At 36.5% G+C, this 23,393-nt stretch overlaps 1 protein-coding gene across 4 annotated transcripts in view; it reads right to left on the reverse strand.

The window, feature by feature from the left end:
- Positions 1-23,393, reverse strand: part of PDE1C (phosphodiesterase 1C) — a 579,473-nt gene that overhangs the window by 119,706 nt on the left and 436,374 nt on the right. For all 4 annotated transcript variants that reach the window (XM_023186040.3, XM_023186041.1, XM_023186042.1 and 1 more), the window contains exons 5-8: positions 22,659-22,841; positions 21,636-21,702; positions 17,057-17,173; positions 7,754-7,894 (exon numbers count right to left, since the gene is read on the reverse strand). In XM_023186040.3, coding sequence (XP_023041808.1) covers positions 7,754-7,894; positions 17,057-17,173; positions 21,636-21,702; positions 22,659-22,841 — 508 coding nt within the window. The remainder of the gene's footprint in view (positions 1-7,753; positions 7,895-17,056; positions 17,174-21,635; positions 21,703-22,658; positions 22,842-23,393) is intronic.

Consider the following 23,393-nt stretch of genomic DNA (forward strand, 5'->3'; position numbering starts at 1 on the left):
TACCTCTTCAAAGCCATCTCTCCATATACAGTCCCATTCCGAGATCCTGGGGACTAGGATGTCAATATATGAATTGATGAGAAACACAATGTAGCCCATACAGCTACTTTCTAATAGAATAATTTTAATTTCTATGAATTAGAGATTTCTCTTCTTTAAAATAAGAATAGCATTACTTGTAATGGGAATCACTTTTGACTCCCCAACTGTCCTTTTTTTCCTTACTAACAATGTCTCTGATTTTGTTTGAGATGGCAATGTGTCAGACTTCCCTATATATTGCAGTGGCCATGAGTCACAGGTCTGGCCAATAAAAGAGATGTGAAAGTTGCTGGTTTAGATTTCTGGATAGCTCTTTAAAAGTGGGCGTATTTATTTAGTTTCCAACTTTTGTGCTTTGTATTCTCCCTTATCTTTTTACCTGGATTTGCAAAGGTACATCAGCCATTCTACAAGCATAAGGACAAAAGCTACAGTCAAAGAGGTGGGAAGGACACTGAGAAGGCTGTTGCTGATGAAGAGCTACCATGCGCTCCCTAGAAACCTCTTTGGACAGACCACACAAATACAGAGGACACCCACACCCCTGACCCATCTAACTCACCTAGACATGCACTTACAAATATGTTCCAACAACCAAATTTCACTAGACATTTTGAGGGAAAAAAGCCAATAGTGTAAGAAGAGTCTCATAAACAAATAGCATATTCCCCATGAGTTAAAAGAGATAATTCTATTTTTAAAAAGACTTCTAAAAGAGGTTTTCAAAACGTGTAGGTATATTCATAAATATGTAAGGTTGCTAAGACAATAGCACATTCCAAGGGCAAAAACAAAAGAGGAGTTCCTGAAATTAAAAATATTGCTAACTAAAAATATTAAATAAACAGATTGAATAACTAGAAGAACATATCTGAAGGCCAAACTGATAATGTGGAAGAAAGAGTTGAGGACATCTCTCAGGAGGTATCATTAAAATACTGAAAGACGGGAAAACATGGGAGAAGCTAAGAAGTCTGAGGATGGCTTCAGAAGGTCTAAGAGAAGTGCCAAAAGCAGACAGAAGAGACAACAGACAGGGTGAAATACTCAAATAAATAACAGAAAGTGTTTGGCTTTCTTCTTTTCAAGCACATAGTAGGATTAGACTTTCTGGCCCCTTTATGGTTGGGAGGGGCTGTGTGAATCATTTTGGCCAGTGAGTTGTGAGCAGAAGTGATGAGCAGAGTTTCCGAGCCACAGAATTTAAATACAGATATACGAAGACCAGAGACCCTTTCTCTCTACCATAATGCCTGACAACACTCAGGAGGGTGGCTGTTCAGAAAACCTAGGCCCTGGAGTGAGAATGACACAGGCAGATTCTTTAACTCACTGTTATGGGGGTGAAAAAAAACAGACATTATTTCTAAACCACTGAGATTGTGGGATTGTTTGATCCTGTAGCAAAACAAAGCCTACCCTAAGGAAAACACTCCAAATGAATGCAAACCTTAGGAGTGAAGAAGATGTATTCTCCCACTAATATGTTATCTTATGTTATTTTTGAGAAAGTCTGTATATAAGGTCATACAGCTAAAAAGCAATCACAAGTTTTGAAATATTTTACATATATGACAAGTGTTGTTAGTCATGATTACTTATGTTTAGTAATAAAAATAGCTACTATTTACTAACATTCCACTGCATGCTAGGCATTAGGTAAACATTTTTATTAAAAAATGTTGAGAAAATCAAACTTTTTTTAGCAAAATAGTTAAGTTCTCAGGAATGGAGATGTCATAACCAGAGAAAATAAAAGTGGTTAATACATAAGGAAAATGTTTAATTTACTAGTATTAACAATAAAAAGTAAAAACAAACACACACATATGAAACTTTAGTGGGGAAATATTGCTATGCAAGGAGGGTAACCACATTATCATATACAGGGTTGAAAAAAATGTTAACTGTTTAAGTTACAGAATAACCCAATAATGAACTATGAAGATTTTCTTACCATAATAAATATATAATGACCTAGGGAAACTATCATAATATATGATTATTGACTATATATAATATATATTGACTATATATATATATAATATATAGTCAATAAAGTATTAGAGACTTATTTATCCTGTTTGTTTCAATAAATCCCAGTATTATAGACTTATTTATCCTATTTGTTTATATAGCCAATATCCTATAATAGTACAATATCCTATAATATCCTATATTATAATATAGTATATATTATATATCCTATATTGTAATGTAACTTTAATAATTTAAATAATATAGTTATATTATGTTATAGGATATATGATATAATGTTATAATATCCTCTAATCTTATATCCAATATCCTAAAATGTTCACAGCTCACTTTACCTAAGTAATGGTCTCACAGAGAAGTAATTTTACAAATAAAATTTAAACAATTTGTAACTGTTTAAGTGATAGGATGACCCAATAAGGGTCCATAAGATGGTCCCCATACTGGGACGACCCACTAGTATTAACAAAAAAAACTTCAAACAATATAGATATAAAGTTCCCTTTGACCACCACTCCAGGATGAGAATCTCCCCAGAGGTAACCACTATCTTCAATTTACTGCTTATGTTTTTAGATGTTTTTCAATATATTTTCATATATATCTATGTGCATATACATGTGCTATGTTTAATAATATACATCATGTAGAACATATTTTTCTAAAACTTTTTAAACTTAATAATACATCTTGAATTTCAGTCATAGAAATCTACGGTATTTCAGAGTTCTAACTCCCTATTGATAGGTATATACTCTGTGATTGTTCACTACGGCAAACATTGCTACAATGAATTCGACTGTTTAAGGCCTCTGTAGGTATACTTAGAAGTGCTGGAGCATTGGTATGTATATTTTTTCTTATAGCAATCACTGCAAAATCGTTTTCTTACATGACTATACTAATTTACCCTCAGATGAGCAGTATATGAGAATATAATTTCTTCTCAATTAGTGGTTCTCAACCTGGGACAATTGCCCCTCCAACCAGTGGTTTATTTGGCAAGATCTGGAGACATTATTCGTTGTCATAACTGGAGTGGGGAGTGGTGCCACTGGCATCTAGTGACTACAGGTCAGGCATACTGCTACACTTCAATGCACAGAAAAGTGACAAATAATTATCTGTCCCCAAACGTCAACAGTGCTGAGGTTTAGAAACCCTGCTCTGCTTCCTAACCAATAGTTAATATTATCAAACTTTCAAATTTTTATCCATATGCATATAATGGATTAAAAGTAGTATAAGTTTATATATATTTGGACACTAATGAGTGGTGCATTTTTCATATTTCTTTTATCGATTAAATGTATTACCTTTTCTGTTAATTGCCTGTTCATATTTTTTTATGAATCTGTGTCATTTTCCTGATTCATTTATACAATCTGGATCTTAATCTATGTTCTCTATGTATTTTCTCCAAATGCATCATTAATTTGTTTATGATGCTTTTTATGCTACAGAAGTTTTTAACTTTAATATACTCAAATTAATCAATACTTTGTTGTACAACTCTTGTGTTTCAAAGCTTAATTTTAAAAAGAATGTCTTTTTTCAAGGCTATAAACATATTCTCATTTTTTCTTCTAATATGATCAAATTTTTACTTTTGTATTTAATCTTTAATTCATTTGTCAGATTTTTGGGGGGTGAATGACTCGAAGTAGAATGAAAGCATTCCGGTTTTTTCTAAATAAATAGCTGTGGCCAAAATGTTTTCTAAACTGGGTAATTCTCCCTATAAAGTTGTCTACAGTCAAGTTTCCATGTTCTTACCTGCAATTTTTTCTTCATTATACTCTAGTCAGTGTTCCATTCTCATCAAACCACTGAGACTCATGTCAAGGTCAACAATGACTTCCATGTCGCCAGAGTGAACGGTCACTTCTCTGTCCTCATCTCACTTGACCATCAGCATGTCCCATGCAATGCACCACGGTCTTCTTGAAGAATTCTCTTTCCATGGCTTCCATGGCTCCAAACTCTCTTGGTTTATACCCCATGTCACTGGCCACTCTTTCTTAGTTTCTATTGTTGGCTCTAATTCTTTGCCTTCATTTTGATCTTCGGACTGCTCCAGGACTCAGTTCAGAGCCCCTCCTAACTATCTATTCACTCTCTCTTTAGATAATCTCATCTAGTTCCATGTCTTCTTATACTATTGATATGCCCAAGACTACCTAATCTACATGTTTATCCCCAACCTCCCCTGGAACTCTAGCATCCGTTTTCTTTCTGCTTGGCCTCTGTACGTGGTTGTCGACTAGGGATCTTAAACTCTACATGTCTGAATCAGAATTCTTGATCCCCTTTCCTCCAAAAATTGGTTTGCCAGCAGGCATTCTTGTCAACTGTTTATCAAACCAAGAATCTAAGATGTATTCTCGATTCCCCACTTTAATGTTCCAAATCCTATTCACCACAGCAGTCCTTTTAACTCTGTCTCAGAAACAGCATTTTCTTCTCTCCATCCCAGCAGCATCCTTCCTAGTCCAAACTATCAGCATCTCTTCACTAGACTTCTGCAGGATTTTCCTAGCAGGCTGCCTTAAAAACCATTCCCCACAGTAATCCTTTTCGAATCTTCATCAGATCACATCACTCCCCTGTCTAAAACCCTGTAGTGGCTTCCTACTGACTGCACTTAGGATAAAATTGGAACTCATTAGCATGGCCTGTAAAGCCAGACCTGGTCTATCTCCTGCTTTTTCCTCAGCCTCATAATGCACCACTGTCCCCATCATGTGCTGTTCCCACCAGGCTTGCCTTACTTGTGCTCCTTGAATGTAGCAAAGTTATTCTCTCACAGGACTCTTGTACTAAAACCCTGCACCAACTCTGCGGTCACACTCTTCTTTCACTGTTAGCATGGCTGAAGCAAAAAAACACAACTATCTCAGCTTAAATACTATCTCTAGAGAGAGTGATTTCCTGACTATCTGATAAAACACCCAGTTTTCCCTGGGTAGGTCCTCTATTTTAATTCTCTACAGAGTATTAATAACATTTTCTTGATTGCTTTCCATTGGTCTCTTCTATCTGTAACTTCACACCAGAATGTTACATTCCACAAGAGTACTGATATCCTCCTATCTTGTTCATTATCTTAGTCCATTTGGGCAGCTATAACTGAATGCCATAGGCTGGGTGACTTATAAAAGACAGAAATTTATTTCTCACAGTTCTGGAGGCTAGGAAGCTTAAGATACTGAATGCCACAGGCTGGGTGACTTATAAACAACAGAAATTTATTTCCCAAAGTTCTGGAGGCTGGGAAGCTTAAGATCAAGGCACTGGTAGATGTGGCATCTGGTGAGGGCCTACTTCTGGATTTATAGATGACTGTGTCCTTACACGGCAGAAGAGGGAAGGGAACTCATTTTTATAAAGGCACTGATCCCATTCACGACAGCTCCATGCTCATGACCTAGTCACCTCCCTTAGGTCCCATTACGTAATACCATCACATTGGAAGTTAGGATTTCAACAGAGGAATTTGGGAGAACACAAACATTCAGTCTATAGCATCCTATAATAAAGGATCCAGCATATAAGTTCTCAATAAACATTTGGGTTTATTTTTTGAAACTCTAATCAATTCTATTGATATATTTGCCTATTTTTTCACAAACGGCACATGCTCAGCTTCAGTAGATATTTTAATATCTAAGAGAGTAAGAACTATTCCCCGTTAGATTATTCTTTTACAAAATTGTCTTTTCTAAGGTTGTGAAATACCTATTTTACATGAATTGCAGATTCAAATTATCATGTTTCATATTAAGATCCTTGAAACTTTGATTAGTATTTCTTTGAATTTATAAATTACTTTGAGGTAAATTGACATCTATATAGTACTGAGGTTTTACTCACATTAAAAAATGATGCCTTTTCCATTTATTTAAAGATCATTTTTGTGCCCTTTGATTTAGTTTTACAGTTTCCTTTTTATTGTTTTTGAAGCTCTTTATAGGTGATTTATATGCTTTTTAAAAACTGTTGGGAATGTATGTTTTTCTATTACACTTATTAATTTCCAGTGCATAGGAGAATTCTTTTATCTAGACCTATTGAGGTATTTTATTTGATCTAAGAATTTGTAGGGTTTTATTTTATTTTCTAAAGGAGATGATCACATTATTTCACAGAACGTATCTTCAACTTTTGAAGATGTCATATTGCATACTGCATTCTTGAGGTTGAGATGTCCAGAAAAATGCCAAGTGGGAGTATTAATGTGGGTATCCCTGTCTTGCTCCATGTATTCATGGAACCATCATTCAATATGATGCTTGCTCTAAATGTTTGGTAAAAATCTTTTATTGAGTAAAATATGTTCCCTTTATAACCTTGTTATAACTTAACTTCAAAGATAGTGTTTTAAATACTATTTTTAAGAAATCAACTTTATAATGAGGAAGAACTGAAAAAATGATCACAGGTTTCAGGAAAATTCTGCAGTGTTTTAACAATAATGCCTAATCGTTGAGCTTCCTTCAGGAGGCCGAGTACTTAATATTTTTGATACTTCATTCCTAACCATCAGAGCATTTCTACAAAGTGGAATATTTTTCACCATTTTAAAAGATGAGGAAGTCTTCACTCAGAGACTCATGTAATTTATCACAGGTCACAATATCTAGCAAGCAATTAAGAAGGGAATTATAGCCACTGTATCTAGCTCCAAAGCCCACACTTCTCCCACATAATCAATTTTTAATTCAGTGAGCTATTAGGCCAAGTCTTTCAAGAGGCACTGAAGGAAAAGATAACAAATGTGCCCTGGGTTTATGGAATAATTGATAACTATACCCAAAGTATGTCTATCTTAATGTCAATTCTAAAGGAGATTTCAAAGTAAAAAGTCATACAGACCTGTTTTTGCCTTTAATGGCTTTATCTTTTTAAATGAATGGCTTACATCAAGGAAGAAAAAGAAGCAAAGACAACCAAGTTGAGCAGGTTAGTAAATACAGAACACAAATTCAAAAACAACTGAAGATGGTGCATGCCTATAGTCCCAGCTACTCAGCAGCCTGTGATAGTAGGACCAGGAGTTCGAGGCTGCAGTGAGCTATGATCTCTCCATTGCACTCTAGCCTGGGTGATAGACTGAGATTCCCATCTCTTAAAAAAATTTTTTTAAAGCAAAACAAAAAACATCTAAAGAGCTAAAATGTTGGGCCAAAAGAAGCAAGAAACATTTCAAATGGTTAGATGTAAAGATTTACCATTAGGTTAAAATACTCAAAGGCATACAAAGAGGATGTGAATAACCATAGTCCCTGTGAAAAAGACCTAGTGGTTTAAACCAAAAGCTAACTTTGCATAACATGGTTGCCAAGTACATTGAATACAATTTCAGTATGCATGAATATCATTGTTATTCACCATAGCAAAAGGTTAATAGTACCACTCTCCATATCTAGAAATACATATTTAGTTGTAGTCATTATATTTAAATTGGTTATAACCCAGTGAAGATGCAGATCACTACTAGGTATTTATCTCATCAGGCTCAGGATGGAGAAAATTTCAGAGGCAACGGGGAACTCCAAGACTTTCCATATTGGTTAGATTACTCCCAGGAAACAGGAAGTCCATAAAACAATGCACGACTCGTGGCCTCCAACTCATCAGAATTGGAACAGTCACCATTAAAAACTCATCCTTACATCTTTTGGGGAGCTTAAGAGTTCCTATCCCTACTTACCGCCACTCCTGTCTTATAGAGGAGGTAATGCACTGTCTGTGTAACATCGGCAGCGTGCATTAAGTTATGGTAAGGATTTTTGTGCTTGCTGTATCCCACTTCCAGGGCCTCCACAAATGAGACAAGTGCCGAAATGGGGATCTGAAAGAGAGCAGTAAGGTTAATTAACTAGTGACTTCACTGCTTTCAATGGAGACACAAATGTCTAAGGCACCAGGACTGCTTTTTCTCTGAAGGCATAACATATGAGGAAGCCGGAACTTTACACAGTTAATAAAAGGTACTGACAAAATTATCAGATAATTTGAAAATCTAACAGGAAGTCCTTGGTTGAGGAATAGCCTGCCTTGTAAATTTTTCTTTGTTGCTCATTTCAGAATCCCTGAGAAATGACATCTAATCATTTTAAGACACTTAGTTTTATTAACATGTAAAGCAGTAATTTTTAATACACACACAGAAAACTGAGTTGTTGGTGACTATGTTAATTTTCTGTATTTCCTTGTCCTCATCTACTCTTAAATATCCTTCTCCTCTAACCCTAAGGGAAAAAAGGATGCTACACAGGACACCAAATAATGTTGTAAACAACACTGAGGAATTCAAAAATAATACTAATAATTAGTACCTGTTTGTGGAATCATTCACTATTTGTAAAGTAATATCAGTAGAAAGAGATCTTCCAAATTCTAAGTCACCAATAATAAATTGCCAAGTAACAAACATAAGAATGTAGCCTGTTCCTGTTCCCATGTATAACAGACTATCGCATTTTGGTTTTGAGTTTTGCTTTTGCTTGGTTTTGGGTTTTGATTTTGTTTTGTTTTTCTTATGTGTCCAATGTATATAACCATTCCTTTCAAAGGGCATTGTTTTCAGGCAGTTTATATTTGTTTTGCAATAATTTTATAACTTATGATTTTTGTGCACTTTGTTTTCCTACAAATAAATGAGATATGCTGCATAGTATGTATTCATTTATTTCTCAATGAATAAAATACTTCAGCCTTTATTTGCAACTACCAGTCACTCAGAGTATTTCCAATTAGATTACTTGTTCTTTCATCTGAAATATGTATAATATACATGCCTTCCTTTCTATGTAACATTGCAGTGAAGAACATTGCAAAATGCATGTACAAAATAAGGTCAAAATAAGGGCATTCAGAAAAGATTCATTGTATTAGTTTTTTGGATCCATTCCATGGTTCTGAGTAAATTACACAATATAAGGCTAGGGGAAAAGGAGAGGATGTGTCTTCCTGAGGATTAACAATTACATTTGTAAAAAAAATAATAATAAGGAAAATGCTAAGTTAATGCTCCTGAGATTCCATAATCTGTTCTCCCTTGGTCGTATTCTTCCATTTTACCATTTGTGGATTTTTAAAAATTTAAATACGACCTTTAAGAGGTAAGAGAGGAATTCATTATCATTTTTAAAAATAAAAATCCAAAGAAACTGGGCTCCTTGGGTTGTTTTATAGAGATCTAAGATTTGCTGAAAGGGCTGTGTGTGCACAGGAACTTTGTTCCAAGGAAAGTCTCCAGCATCCTCTCCAGCATCCAAAAGATTTTCATACAGATTTCCAATGCAAAGAAAAATTAAGTACCTAAGGACCATGGCCAGGAAGTATTTGTGGTCATGCAAAGACATATTTCCTCAGTGGGAGGGGTTTCAAGATGGCTAACTATAGGCATCTGGCACTCACCTCCTCCACAAAAAAGAACCAAAATAGCAAGTAGATAATCACATTTCAAATAGATTATCCAACACTAGAATTCAACAGAGAAGTAACAGGAAACACCTAAAGCAAAGAAGGAGAGGGAATCAAGGCATGGATTGGCTGAAAGCCTGGAGAGGTTGTCTCTTCAGTGAAAAGAAAGGTAAGTGAGTGACTGCTAGCAGTCCACGTTCCCACCTTGGACTCCTGCATCCTAGCTACCAGAAAGAGCCTAAACCCTGGCAGACCCTGAGACTAAGATAGGGAGCTGCCTGAAGATCGCATGAAGACATTGCTCCATACAGGGAGCTCATGCTGGGTCCCACACATCCCCTAACCCCTAACCAGCTACAGCAAGTCACCATATTGAGAGCCCAGCCCCCACCAGACTGCATATTACCTGGGGGCTCATTATTCCTTGTATCTCCGTATCTCGGGAGCCCCACTGACATTCTCTGCCTGCAGCCACCACTGAGGCTGACTGTTGCCTCCAGGGTTGAAGTATGAACCATCAGCAAAGACTGCACTTCCCCCAGGAACAAACCCACCATGCATGTTCATGCACCCTAAGGACAAAATCCCCCACCTGCAACAGCTTCCATGAAGGGCTGCTGCAGCCATGACCAAAGCACAAATGAAGTGCATGCTCCCAGTCACCTGTATACAGCTGCTGCCACTGAAAGCAACCACACACTCCACGGTAGCAGGGCTGCAGATCCAACAGGCCCAGCTCCACACTTTCCAGTGCCTCAACACACCATCTGGGGGCCTGAGGACTGCCCAGTCCAGTCCACCACTGTTGGGAACTGAGTACTCCTCTCAAGCACCTGAGATCAGGCCCACTCAAACTGATGCTCCCATCACAGCTGGCATCCACCTGCACATGCCACCTGTGAGCCTCGAGACTGGCCCACCCAGCCTGTCGTAGCCACCTCTATGATGCTTGGAACTGAGGGGTTAGTCTCACCACTGCTACTTCCAATGCTCATGCCTACTGTTCAGGGTACTGAGAAGCCCCAATCCACTTGGCCCACTGCTGCCACTACTGGCTCCTGAGCAAGCCACCTGGAAGACCAAGAATCAGGCCTCTTGGAACTGCTAACACCAGTGCAAGTGTAGAAATCCCTGGGGCCCAAGGCATGGGACAGGCATGCTTGGCCCACCACTGCCACTAATGGGGCCCAAGGTCAGGCCCAACTTGCATCCCATCTCCAGTGAAACTTCACCAGAGCCTCCACTAACAATTATACTCTAAGCTACTGAAAAAATCATGTACACCGCTGACATGGTTTACAGCCAAAGGAATCATACAAAGACTCTACTACTACACACACCCAGAATCAAAGCCAAAGTTCTCTACTCAACCAACATCATAGATACGTCTTCAGGAAAATGTCTTCCTATGTGAAAGCAAATGTTAAAAATGAAAAGAAGTGACTGTTAAACAAGATGCACAGATATTGACATAAGGACATAAGAAACATTTATAAAGCAAGGAAATGTGACACTTCCAAAGGATCATACTAATTACCCAGCAAGAGACCCCAATCAAAATGAAATTTACGAAGTCTTGGATAAATAATTCAAATTATCGATTCTAAAGGAGCTCAGTGATATACAAGAGAATACATAAAAGTAATACAAAGAAATCAAGAAAACAATTCAGGATATTAATGATAAATTTACCAAGGAGATAACTATCATACAAATTACCAAAGAGAAATTATGGAATGGAAGAATTCATTTAATGAAATACAAAATACATTTGAAACTTTCAACAGTAGACTAGACCAAGCAAGAAGAAAAAAGTTCAGAACTAGAAAACAGGTCTTCACAAAAAATGCATCTGGCAAAAATAAAGAAAAAAGAATATACAAAGCGTACGTGGCAAATGGGACACCATTAAACAACAAAATATTTGCATTTTCAGTGTCCCCAAAAGCAAAGAGGAAACAAAAGAGTTAGAAAACCTATTTAACAAAATGCTAGTGGAAAAATTTCCAAATGTAGCAAGAGACTTAGTCACCCAGACACAGGAATCTCAAAGATTCCCAAACAGATACAATTCAAAAAGATCTCCACAGCACGTAAGAGTCAAACTGTCAAAATCAAAGCCAAAATATTCTTAAAATAGCAAGACAAAAACATGTAGTCACTCATAAGGAAACCTTCATCAGATGAACAGAAGATATCTCATTAGAAACCCTACAGGCAAAAAGATAATGGGATAATAGATTCAAAGTCCTAAAAGAAAAAAAAAATGTCAATAAAGTATGCTATATTCAGCAAAGGTATTCTTCCTTAATGAAGGAGAAATAAAGCCTTTCCCACGCAAGCAAATGCAGAAGGAATTCCTCATCTCTCGACCAGACCTACAGTGAATGAGTAAGGGAGTCTTACACCTGGAAACAAAGAAACAATATCTACCATCATGAAAATGCAAAAGGAAAAAACTCACTGGTAAAGCAAATACACAAATAAGGAAGAGAAAAGACCCAAATGTTACCACTACAGAAAACCATCAAACCACAATTATAAATAATAAGAAAGTAAGAAAGGACATACAACACAATCTGAAATTAATTAATAAAATGACTGGAATAAGTCCTCACATATCAATAGCAACCTTGGATGTATATCGATTAAAATTCCCACTTAAAAGACAGACTGACTAAATGGATTAAAAAAAAATCCATGATCCAACTCTACGTCACCTATAAGAAACTCTTTTCACCTGTAAAGACACATGTAGACTGAAAAGAAAAAGACGTAAAAAATATTCCATGCAAATGGAAATCAAAAGCAAGCAGGAGTAGCTGTACTTGTATCAGAAAAAACAGACTTTAAGTCAAAAATGGTAAAAAGAGACAAAGAAAGTCATGGTATAATGAAAAAAGAATCGATTCAGCAAAAGGATATAACATTTCTAAACATATACACACCCAACAGTGAAGCACCCAAACGTATAAAGCACCCAAATGTATAAAGAGATAGACTCTAATACAATAATAGTTTAAGACTTCAGCACTCTATCATAGCATCAAACAGAACATCTATACAGAAAATTAACAAAGTTGGATTTAAACTTCACGTTAGACTAAATGCACCTAATACACACTTACAGAATATTTTACCCAACAGCTACAGAACACAAATTTTTCTCATCAACACAAAGAACATTCTCCAGCCTAGACAATATGTTAGGACACAAAATAAGTCTCAAAAAATTAAAAATCAAAATAATATCAAGTGTCTTCTCAGATCACAGTAAAATAAAACTAGAAATCAATAACAAGAAGAAATTTGGAAACTACAAATACATGGAAATTAAACAACATGGTCCTGAGTTACCATTGGATTCAGAAAGAAATTAAGGAGGAAATAAAAACATTTTTAAAGCAAATGAATATCTAAACACAACATACCAAAAGCTATGGAATACAGCAAAAGCAGTCCTAAGAGGGAATTTTAGCAATAAATGTGTACATTCAGAAAGCAGAAAAATTCCAAATAAACAATCTAACACTGCACCTCAATGAAAAAGAAAGCAATATCAAAGCAAACTCAAATTAGTAAGAAAAGGAAATAACGAAGATCAGACAGAGTTAAATGAAATAGAGAGTAACAAAACAATGCAATGGAGCAATGAAATGAGAAAAGGTGATTTTTTTGAAAACACAAACAAAATAAATAAACTGTCAGCTAGACTAACAAAGAAAAAAAGGAGAAGATCCAAATAAACAACATCAGAAGTGAAAAGGGAGATATTACAACTGATACCACAGAAATACAAAGGTCATCAGAGACTATTATGAACAACTGTGTATTAACAAACTGGAAAACTTAGAGGAAATGGATAAGTTCCTGAACACATACAACTTACCAAAACTGAATCATGAAGAAATAGAAAACCTGGACAGACCTATAATGAGTAATGAGTTTGAATCAGTAATACAAATTCTCCTGAAAAAGAAAAGTCTAGGACCAGATGGCTTCACTATCAAATTCCACCAAACTTTCAAAGAAGAAGTAACATCAATTCTCCTCTAAATATTCCAAAAAATTGAGGGGCAATTTCTCCTGCTTAACTAATTCTACAATGCCAGCATTTCCCTGATGCCAAAACAAGACAAGTATGCAACAACAATAAAACAAAACTACAGGCTACTATCCTTGATGAACATAGATGAAAAATCCTCAACAAAATACTAGCAAACGGAATCCGCAGCACATCAAAAAGATTATACACCACGATCGAGTATGATTTATTCCAAGGATACAAGGATAGTTCAACATATGCAAATCAATAAACATGATACAACACATATCAAGAGAATGAAAGACAAAAACCATATGATAATCTCAATAGATGCAGAAAAACATTCAATAAAATTCAATATCCCTTCATGATAAAAACTCTCAACAAATTAGGAATTGAAAGAACATATATCAATATAATAAAGATCATATATAAAAACACACAGTTAACTTCATACTGAATGGAGACATTTTGAGAGGCTTTCCTCTAAGAACTGGAACAGTATAAATATCTCCACTTTTACCACCCCATTCAACATAGTACTTGAAGTCTTAACCAGAGCAATCAGGCAAAGGAAAGATATGAAGGACATCCAAATTAGAAAAGATAAAGCCAAATTTTCTCTCTTTGCAGGTGATATAATCTTATATCTAGAAAAACCTAAAGCCTGCACCAAAAAAAAGTCTTAGATCTGATTAATTCAGTAAAGTTGCAGGATACAAAACCAACATACAAAAATCAGTACTAGCTGGGCATAGCAGCTCACACCTGTAATCCTAGCATTTTGGGAGGCTGACTGCTTGAGGCCAGTACTTCAAGATCAGCCTGGGCAACATAGTGCAATCCTATCTCTATATTTAAAAAAATAAAATAAAAGTTTCAAAAGTCAGTAGTGTTTCCATACGTGAACAATGCACTAGCCAAAAAAAGAAATCAAGAAAGCAATATCATTTACAATAGCTACCAAAAAAAAAAAAATACCTAGGAATAAATTTACTCAAGGAGGCACAAGAACTCTCTAGAGAAAACTATAAAACAATGATGAAAGAAACTGAAGAGTACACAAATAAATGGAAAGACACCCCATGCTCATAGATCAGAAGAATTAATATTGTTAAAATGACCAAGTTGCCCAAAGTAATTTACATATTTACATATGCAATCCCTAATAAAATACCAATGTCATTTTTCACAGAAAAAATATATAGGGAGCCCCTGAAGAGCCCTAATAGCTAAAGCAATCCTGAGCAAAAAGAAAAAAGCTGGAGGCATCACTCTACATAAATTCAAAACACATTACAAGGCTATAGTAACCAAAACAGCATGGTATTAGTATAAAAACAGACACAAAGTCCAATAGAATAGAATAAGAAACCCATAAATAAATCCACATATTTGCAGCTAACTGATTTTTGACAAGGCAACAAAAACTTACAGAAAGGACACCTTCTTCAAGAAATAAACTCTGGGAAAATGGAATATCCATATATAGAGGAATAAAACTAGACACCCATCTCTCATCATATACAAAAATCAACTCAAAATGTATTAAGGACTTCAACATAACACTCAAAACTATAAAACTACAAGAGGGAAAAAACACTTCAGGAAATTGGTCTAGGCAAAGATTTTATGGCTAAGACCTCAAAAACACAGGCAATAAAAACAAAAATAGACAAATGGGACTATATTAAACTAAAAATCTTCTGCACAGTAAAGGAAACAATCAACAGAGTGAAGAGACAACCTGTTAAATAGGAGAAGTATTTGCAAAATATTCATCTGACAAAGGACTAATACCCAAAATGTACAGGAAACTCAAACAACTTGATAAAAATAACAAGTAATCCCATTAAAAAGTGGCCAAAGATATATAGACATTTCTCAAATGAAGACATATAATGGACAATGGGTACATGAAAAAAATGCTCGTCATCACTAATCATCAGGGAAATGAAAATCAAAAGCACAATGTGATATCATCTTACCCCAGTAAGAATGGCTATTATGGTTTAAAAAAAAAAAAGTGCTGGTGAGGATGTAGAGAAAAGGGAACACTTCTACAATGTTGGTGGCAATGTAAACTAGTACAGTCACTATGGAAAACAGTGTGGGGGTTTCTCAAAAAAAAAGAAATCAGTGTATCAAAGGGATATCGGCACCCTCGTGTTTATTGCAGTACTATTCACAATAGCTAAGATATAGAATCAAGCTAAGTGTCCATTAGTGGATGAATGGATAAAGAACACCTGGTATACATACATAATGGAATACTATTCAGCCTTAAAAAGAATGAAATCATGTCATTTGTAGCAACATAGATAGAATTGGAAGTTATTACATTAAGTGAAATAATCCAAGCATGGAAAGACAAATAGCACATACTCTCATTCACATGTGGGAGCTAAAAAAAGTTGACCTTATGCAGTTAGAGAGTAGAATGATAGATACTGGAGGCTGGGATGTGGGGGGGGGAGGGGGCATAGGGGGTTGGTGATAAAGAGGAGTTGGTTAATGGGTACCAACATATAGTTAGATAGAAGGATTAAAGTCAAATGTTCAGTATCAGAGTAGGGTGACTACAGTTAACAAGAATATATTGTGCATTTCAAAATAGCTAGAAGAGAGGACTTGAAAGGTTCCCAACACATATAAATGATAAATAATGCAGGTAATGGACACCCCAAAAACCCTGACTTGATAATTACATAGTCTATGCATGTAACAAAATATCACATGTACCCTATAAATATATACAATATTTGTACCAATAAAAAAATAGATACCTCTCCAAATACATAGTCCCCAGGAGAATATAAAGAACCACAACTCCGGAGAAATCAATATGCTGTAGAGAAAAAGACTTGTGTTTTCCAGAGCCTCATCCCTTTGATGAGGGAAGTCAGAGGAGCTCGATACTATAGATGTTGGCAGATGAATACATCAACTCCCTGAGGATCTGACCCTACCTCGAGAGTCTACAATATTAGAAGGCTGTAGGGAGTTGAACACTGGAAACAATTCACGTTCTTTATGTTAAGTTGAAGAATTAATCTGAAGCATGAATGGCTGGGAAATACCAATGATCTGTCACAGATGATGAGTGATAGTATTTGTCTGAATGAGCCAAGTGGTGGGAAAAAGAAAGGATTTACAGAGACAGCAGATGCTCACTCTGTCTCCATTACTGTCCCTCTGACAGCATTGGCCAATAGGACACAAAGTTATGTGGAAATGAGACCTATGGGCAGAGCCTGATGGGGAGCTTGGTTATTACAGGCTTTGGGTTGTACTTTCAGGAAGACCAGAATCTAAATGGGTCTCTCTGGTATCTCCCATGCCACTGAGACCCACCAGCAAGAGTGCATTCAAAAGCACCCTCCACAGAGGAATTCACAGCAGTGGCTATTCGAAGGGTGCTTCCTGAGTCGCCTGGAGCAGTTTTCATTCTGCATATTAAAAGAGACTGAACCCAAAAGTCATATGAGGATAAACATATGCACGTAGTTCATTTATTTTTCTTTGTAAAGAGGTACTGACCTTGAAACGGCTGATCAGATCATAGCGTGTGAGTAGTTCATAGAAAATAAATTTCAGTGCATGATCTCCACTGGCCTCATTGAGGGAAAAGACATCAAAGGACCACTTGTCCACATCCTGCAGGACAGGGTGGGGAGAAAGAATACATAAGCCCTCCGTCACTCACACACCTATCAATCTCCCCACTTTGTAGTCTGCCTGCAGCCCTCACTGGAGATTTCACAGTGTGACACTAACAGCCTTTCCACTCTCAAACTTTTTCCAATCTGGCTAGTCTACATAGTATTTACTGTTAAAAAAAGCAAATAGTCTTCTTACTAATAAAAATAGCCATTTCTTGAGTACCTGCCGTATGACAGGCATTATGGTTGGTGATAAATATGTAATTTATCCTGAAAACAACTCTAAGTGATAGATATTAGTCACATTTTATGGATAAGAAAATTGATAAATTACCTAATTTCCCTAACACCCAAGGTGAGTAAGTGCTGGGGATACAGGCAGGGCCAGAACACAAACACAGGTTGGATGCCTGAGATCAGTCGCTTTGCATTAAGCCCTGCAGCAGCTACTGTTTAATTCACCACAGCCTACGGTGCTCCTCTTCTCTGAACTTCTCTCCAAACCCTTGACACTATTCAATGACTTCCTCTAAGTTTACAGTAAAGAATGTTAACTCATTAAGAAGTGTTCAGAAACATGCGTGATACAGAACACAAAATAATATGCCACATCAATCTAAACCTCTGAGCTGAAACCGAAAAGAAAGCATTCATTTCACAGGAGAGAAAAATGCTACCATTTCTGGAGTCACTAGTCTGGGATCTTTTCCTCAAATCTGTAAGTCACTTTACTGAAAAAAAATAAAAGGAAAAACTAAACTGAACACACACCTTATATATCATCCCTGAAGTTCAAAGTCTTTGCCTGTAAATAGCTACTCCAAAATATATGTAAATACAGTCTGATGTGCTTTGGCTTATTGTAACCAACTTCTTGTGGATGTAGTAGACAAAGATTTGTTTAAGCAATGGTTAAAGCAACAGTCATTTGGTTTTTCATGGCACCAAAATCTCACTTCCTGTAGTTAAGTGAAGCATATTGACTTGAGCTTGACAGCAAGGATTCACATGAGACCACACGCCTACAGGCAAGGTGTCAGATGGTACACTGGTAGAGACCTTGGTTCTCATGAGTGACTCTCACCCCAGCCCTCACTGAATTCCAACATAATCCATCCATCCCAGTTTTGTTCCTGACCAAACATTCCAACTGTCAAATTCATCCCAAGGCCATCAAGGGTCTCCCTCTTGGATGCTAAAAAACTGTTTTCAGGGAAAACAGAATTGTATATAGGAAAATCAAACTTTTCCAGAGGGGTTTCCATTGAATTATTCCAATTCACACTTAGTGGTAACCTCACTTAAGTCTTCAATAACTGCCCCTCCATTAAAATAACCAAAGAAATAGCAACAGGCACATTTCTGTGAGCACCTTTTCTGTGCTACCTTATGGCGCTAGACATTTCAGTTAATCTCAGAGATTAATCTCAGAGATTAACTGAAATGTCTAGCGCCATAAGGTAGTAGAGCCAGGTAATAACCTCACTAACAACCCTTAGTGATCTCACTGCCAACAGATGAAAATGTAAATGCCATGAATATGTGCTGTGACCCAGGCCTTATCCCTTTAATATCCCACTAGAGCCCAGGCTATAGACAGCAAGGACACTTAAGATTAACCCAAGACCTAAAGCTTTACCTCAGTTACTATCATTGGCACTGTCATGAGTCACATATATTGTCTTATCTTTATTCCTAAGGAAAAAGTCACTGACAACTCAGTAGGTTGGAAAATGCTGTGTCACTTCTGACAATTTTTAATCCTGGTGTCCAGAAAGGAAAGGGCTCTCTATCACTAGAAATGAAGAGATTATCATGATAAAAAGCCGAGATTTATTCTGAATATCAGGACTTAGAGAACAAAGAGGATGAGCAAATAGAGACAGTGAGATGGATGTCCTCTTTGGTCCCTCATGTTAGGGAAGGCTTAGCTGTAGTTCTCAGTCTAATGTTCTTCAGAACCAGTTGAGGGGTTCAGCAAAAATACAGATCCTCCAGTGGGGACTCCAGAGAATCCTGGTGTGGGGCCTGGAATCCGCATTTTTAACAAGTACCCAGTTTAACTGCTTTCAACCATTCTTCCTTGTTCACCAAATTTTGCCCAAGGACACTTCCTGTAGAGAAATTGCAGGAACTTCCTGTTAGTCTAACACAAAGGAAGCCTGAACCTCCTCATCTTCTCCCACTTTAAACCTGGAGTCTTTCCAAGGTGTCACTTCCTGAGTCACAAAAGAGATGCCCTTCCAAAGAAGAGCACACAGCTACATTTCCATTAGGCTAATCTCAGAAGACTAGAGGTAGAACACCTCAAGTTAGAAGCTTACATCTATACATGTATATATAATGGAAAAAGTAAAAAGAACATAATGCAACATGTTTCAAATTTAGAGACTGGTTCATTATTCTCTTACTTAAATATAATTTTATGTCATGTTCTTACATTAACTACAAAGCTTAACACGACATAGCATAAGGGTTATTTTAGGGAATTGTATTCTCTCAGTCTTTAGGGAAAATTTCTGTAATAAAAGAAAACAGTAGTGATTCCATATGAACTTCTGGCAATGAAGTGGAAATAATCTTTTTTGTAACATGTAGTACATAAAGAAAGAAACAAAAGAGTCTATATCTGTGATCGCTTCAACTCTTTGCAAATAAAATTAGCATCTGGAGAAGTGGAAAAATATTACATTGCAAAAAGCTTTGAACTTCCCCAGTAAACGGGGGACACAGCCAAGAGAAATAGAAGCTTCAGCTTTAATGCACATACCAACAATATATGTGAGGAGAAGTAGCAATTTATTTAGAGAGCTAGTAGGTCTTCCTTATCTGAATAATCTAAGTACCCATCCCCTCAGACAACATGTGTGCATCTGAGAATTTCTTTTTGTGAAGTATAAAATAACAATTCATGCACATCACAGTTTGTTCCAGTTCTTTTTCAGTTATTCTGCATAGAAAAGAGGCTTCAATTCAGAAGCAATATTTTCATAAATGTCTTGGTACCACTATACCCTTTGGTATTTATGTTCCTGATAAAGGAAAAAATTAAAGACAAAAGATGCTTTTAATGTTTCTAAGACTTTGATTGAACGTTCAGATTCAATTACGAAAATCAGTGCAACTTCATAGTGGATATTAAGAATTATCAGATTTCCTGAAGTGATTTCACTGATTAAAATGTACATTACACTGATGTATTGGGCATGAGATTAGGGGTTAAAGAGGAATGGGAGAAAAGACATATCTTCTTGCTGGGTCCTTCCTGAGTATCCTTCCTGCTTTTAAGATTAGGTAAGAAGAGACGGAAAGGGTAGAGACAAACAAGGATAAATGAGAATCTGTGTATGTATGGTCTCTAAAATTCAGCTAGTAAATGTCTCTGAGGCAAGAGAAAGGCCTATGAATATATAATCAAGATGGTCTCAAGGGGCTCTTTCCTGACATTAAATTAATCAAGAAGCACTCCCTACCCCCTAACTCCATGAATACGTAATTTAGCTTCTGAAAATATCATCACATTTTTCAGGTTTTGGAGAAAGAAAACAATGGCTTTAGCAAAGGTCAAAACGCTACAATGTCCCTAAGCACATGGCCCAAGTCCATGCATAGACAACATGTGATGTCAATGAACTCAGTGATCCTGGGCTACAGGATCAGCAACACATTGGAATCCAGAAGCCAAATCAAGTTTAGCAAATCTCAAATATGCTCAGACCAATGGATCTTCATCAGTATCTGCCTTCAGGAATGCATCTGCTTTGGGGCTCCTAGAGATAATCCTATGCAATTCCAAGAACTTGCCTGATTAGAGGTAATTCTGCACGATTTAGTCCATTTAAATTCAAACATTTGTATGACTTCCAAGGGAACATCTGGCTCAATGAGAGCCTTTGGAAAACAATGGGATATACAGATGGGACAAGGACTCTCGAGCTATATGTTCATGCAGTAAAACATTACTAAGAGCTTACCATGTACTGAAGACTCTGATATCAAACATTAGCTCTGTCTCTAATTAACTCTTTTTTTTTAATCTTGCTAAGTCTTGGTTTCTTCATCTATAAAATGGACTTGGAGTAGGTAATCAGATAATGGGGCAATTACAAATACTGAAGATCCTCCTAATGTTGAATACTTATAGCCATAACATACTTGATCTCATATGGCAAAATCAGATAAATCTCATAAAGACAGATCACTGCATAAAACCTAAACTACTGTAGAGTACTAGAAAGAAATGAAACCCACACAGAGTTTGATTATTTTTCAATTGGGAAGATGAAGGGTGAAAAGACAGTGATACTGTTAGAACACATAATAAAAAGATAATGAAAGAATAAAGTCAGGAATAACTGGAAAAGTAACTGTAAATGAAAGCCTCTTATTTTGTAACAAATTAACTCTACTTTTCATTAGGTACCATGTACATTGTAAAATCTTTTCACTTGTATTACCTTTAATGCCTCAATAACAGCTGGTGGATAGCTCAGTCCAACCATGTTTGATGTCCGTCTATACATTCTGAAAAGTCAAAAGGGAAAAATGCAACATGATATCTTACAAAGTAGGATTTGTAATCCACAGACTCATACCAAGTATTGACAAATAATGAGAAGTCAAGTGAATTTTAGAACCTAAAATTCATTTTTTGACCTTTTTTATATTCACTCAGGTGGTCTAAGTGTTAAATTCAAAAGAAATTAAAGCAATCCCAAACATAAGAACCACTTGGGGGAAAGAAACCTAACTCTATAGGCCCCAGACTGGAAATTAAATTATTAAATGGGTCACTTCTTTGGCCAGAGTGAATTATAGTACAGAATAGACAGTAAGCGCTGTAGTAATTTAACCCGAATGAAGAACTCCTATGGGTAACCCATTTAGAATAGCTTGTTCTTTAGAACTGCCAAAAACAAGAAGGAAAAATGTCCCAGGTAGTCTTTAAACTCACCATGGTGTTTCTAAAATGTGTAATTACGCGATAAGGATTATAGGAAGAATATATATATTTCTGGAATCTATTGCTGGGTAAGGGGGTCAATTTGATTTCAAAGAATAAAATAGCTAGTAAAATTGAGTGTAATGGGGACTTCAAACCACTGAAATGAACTGTCCTCCCTAGATCCAGCAACCTCAAAGCATCCCAGATCTGTTCCAAATGCAGACACCATCCACCTATTTCAAAAGATGATAGATGAGATGATTTCCTGCTTTAAAAATTAGAGGCTGAACTCAAACTAAATCTTCTCTGGTAAACAAAAAACTTCCAAGCAAAAGCAAAAAGCTTTTCCTAATGATTCTACAGAGATTAAAATAGACATGTTTTTGCCATTTCTCATTCAAGACTATCTGTTTCTACCCACAATTTTCAGTATTTATAAAGATAGGAAAACTACATTAAAGCAAAGCTTCCAGTTATTGGAAATGTGTTCCTCTGGCTGCTCTGGTCACTGAATGACAATGAATGACATCTTTACCTCTCCACAAATATCCCAGCCTGCACCGCGTGAACGATGCTCTTGAACCGGGGCTTCTCCTCGCTCCTCCTGAGCATCATCCCCATCTGCCGTGTGAAGGTGGAGGCCAGCCAGTCTCGGACCTCAGAAGGCACAGCATCTGACTGAATGTCACTGAGCTCATCCTCTGTATCCAGGAGTCTCCTGAACACAAGAAAGAGAACCAGGACACTGAGATTAAATCTGAAGTTGGAGCTCTCTGTTCAAAGCAGCTGCTCCTCTCTGCCACACCTGCATGCAGGTGCAAAGAAACCAAATTAAATTGGCCACAAAAAATACAGTGCCTTTTTGGGAAGGCTTACGTAAGCTCACCATATGTGTTTCAGGATGGTCTTGGCCTCCACTGATATTTCTGGATGGTTCTCTTTAGACTGGACAAAGGAACTGGTCCATTGTACCCAGAAGCACTCTGTGGCATTTGAGTGAAATTTAAACCTTCTATTTAAAAATACATTCACAGGCAGCCTTGTATTAGTTCATAGATGGAACATGTGGCATTATTTTGTTTTATTAAAAAATGGACACTTAGAGACTTTGCAAAGTATCTACCAAATCCAGTACTCTGAAGTAGTGATCCTAAGTGATGACAATATTCTTTCTAGTTTGATAGGTTGCTACCAAAATTTAAATGTCTAAATTCAAGCAAAATTTTCAAAATAATGCAGTTCTTTATTTTTGCACAATGACTGAATCATG

Source organism: Piliocolobus tephrosceles, chromosome 8, assembly GCF_002776525.5.
Source record: "Piliocolobus tephrosceles isolate RC106 chromosome 8, ASM277652v3, whole genome shotgun sequence".
Taxonomy (NCBI): domain Eukaryota; kingdom Metazoa; phylum Chordata; class Mammalia; order Primates; family Cercopithecidae; genus Piliocolobus; species Piliocolobus tephrosceles.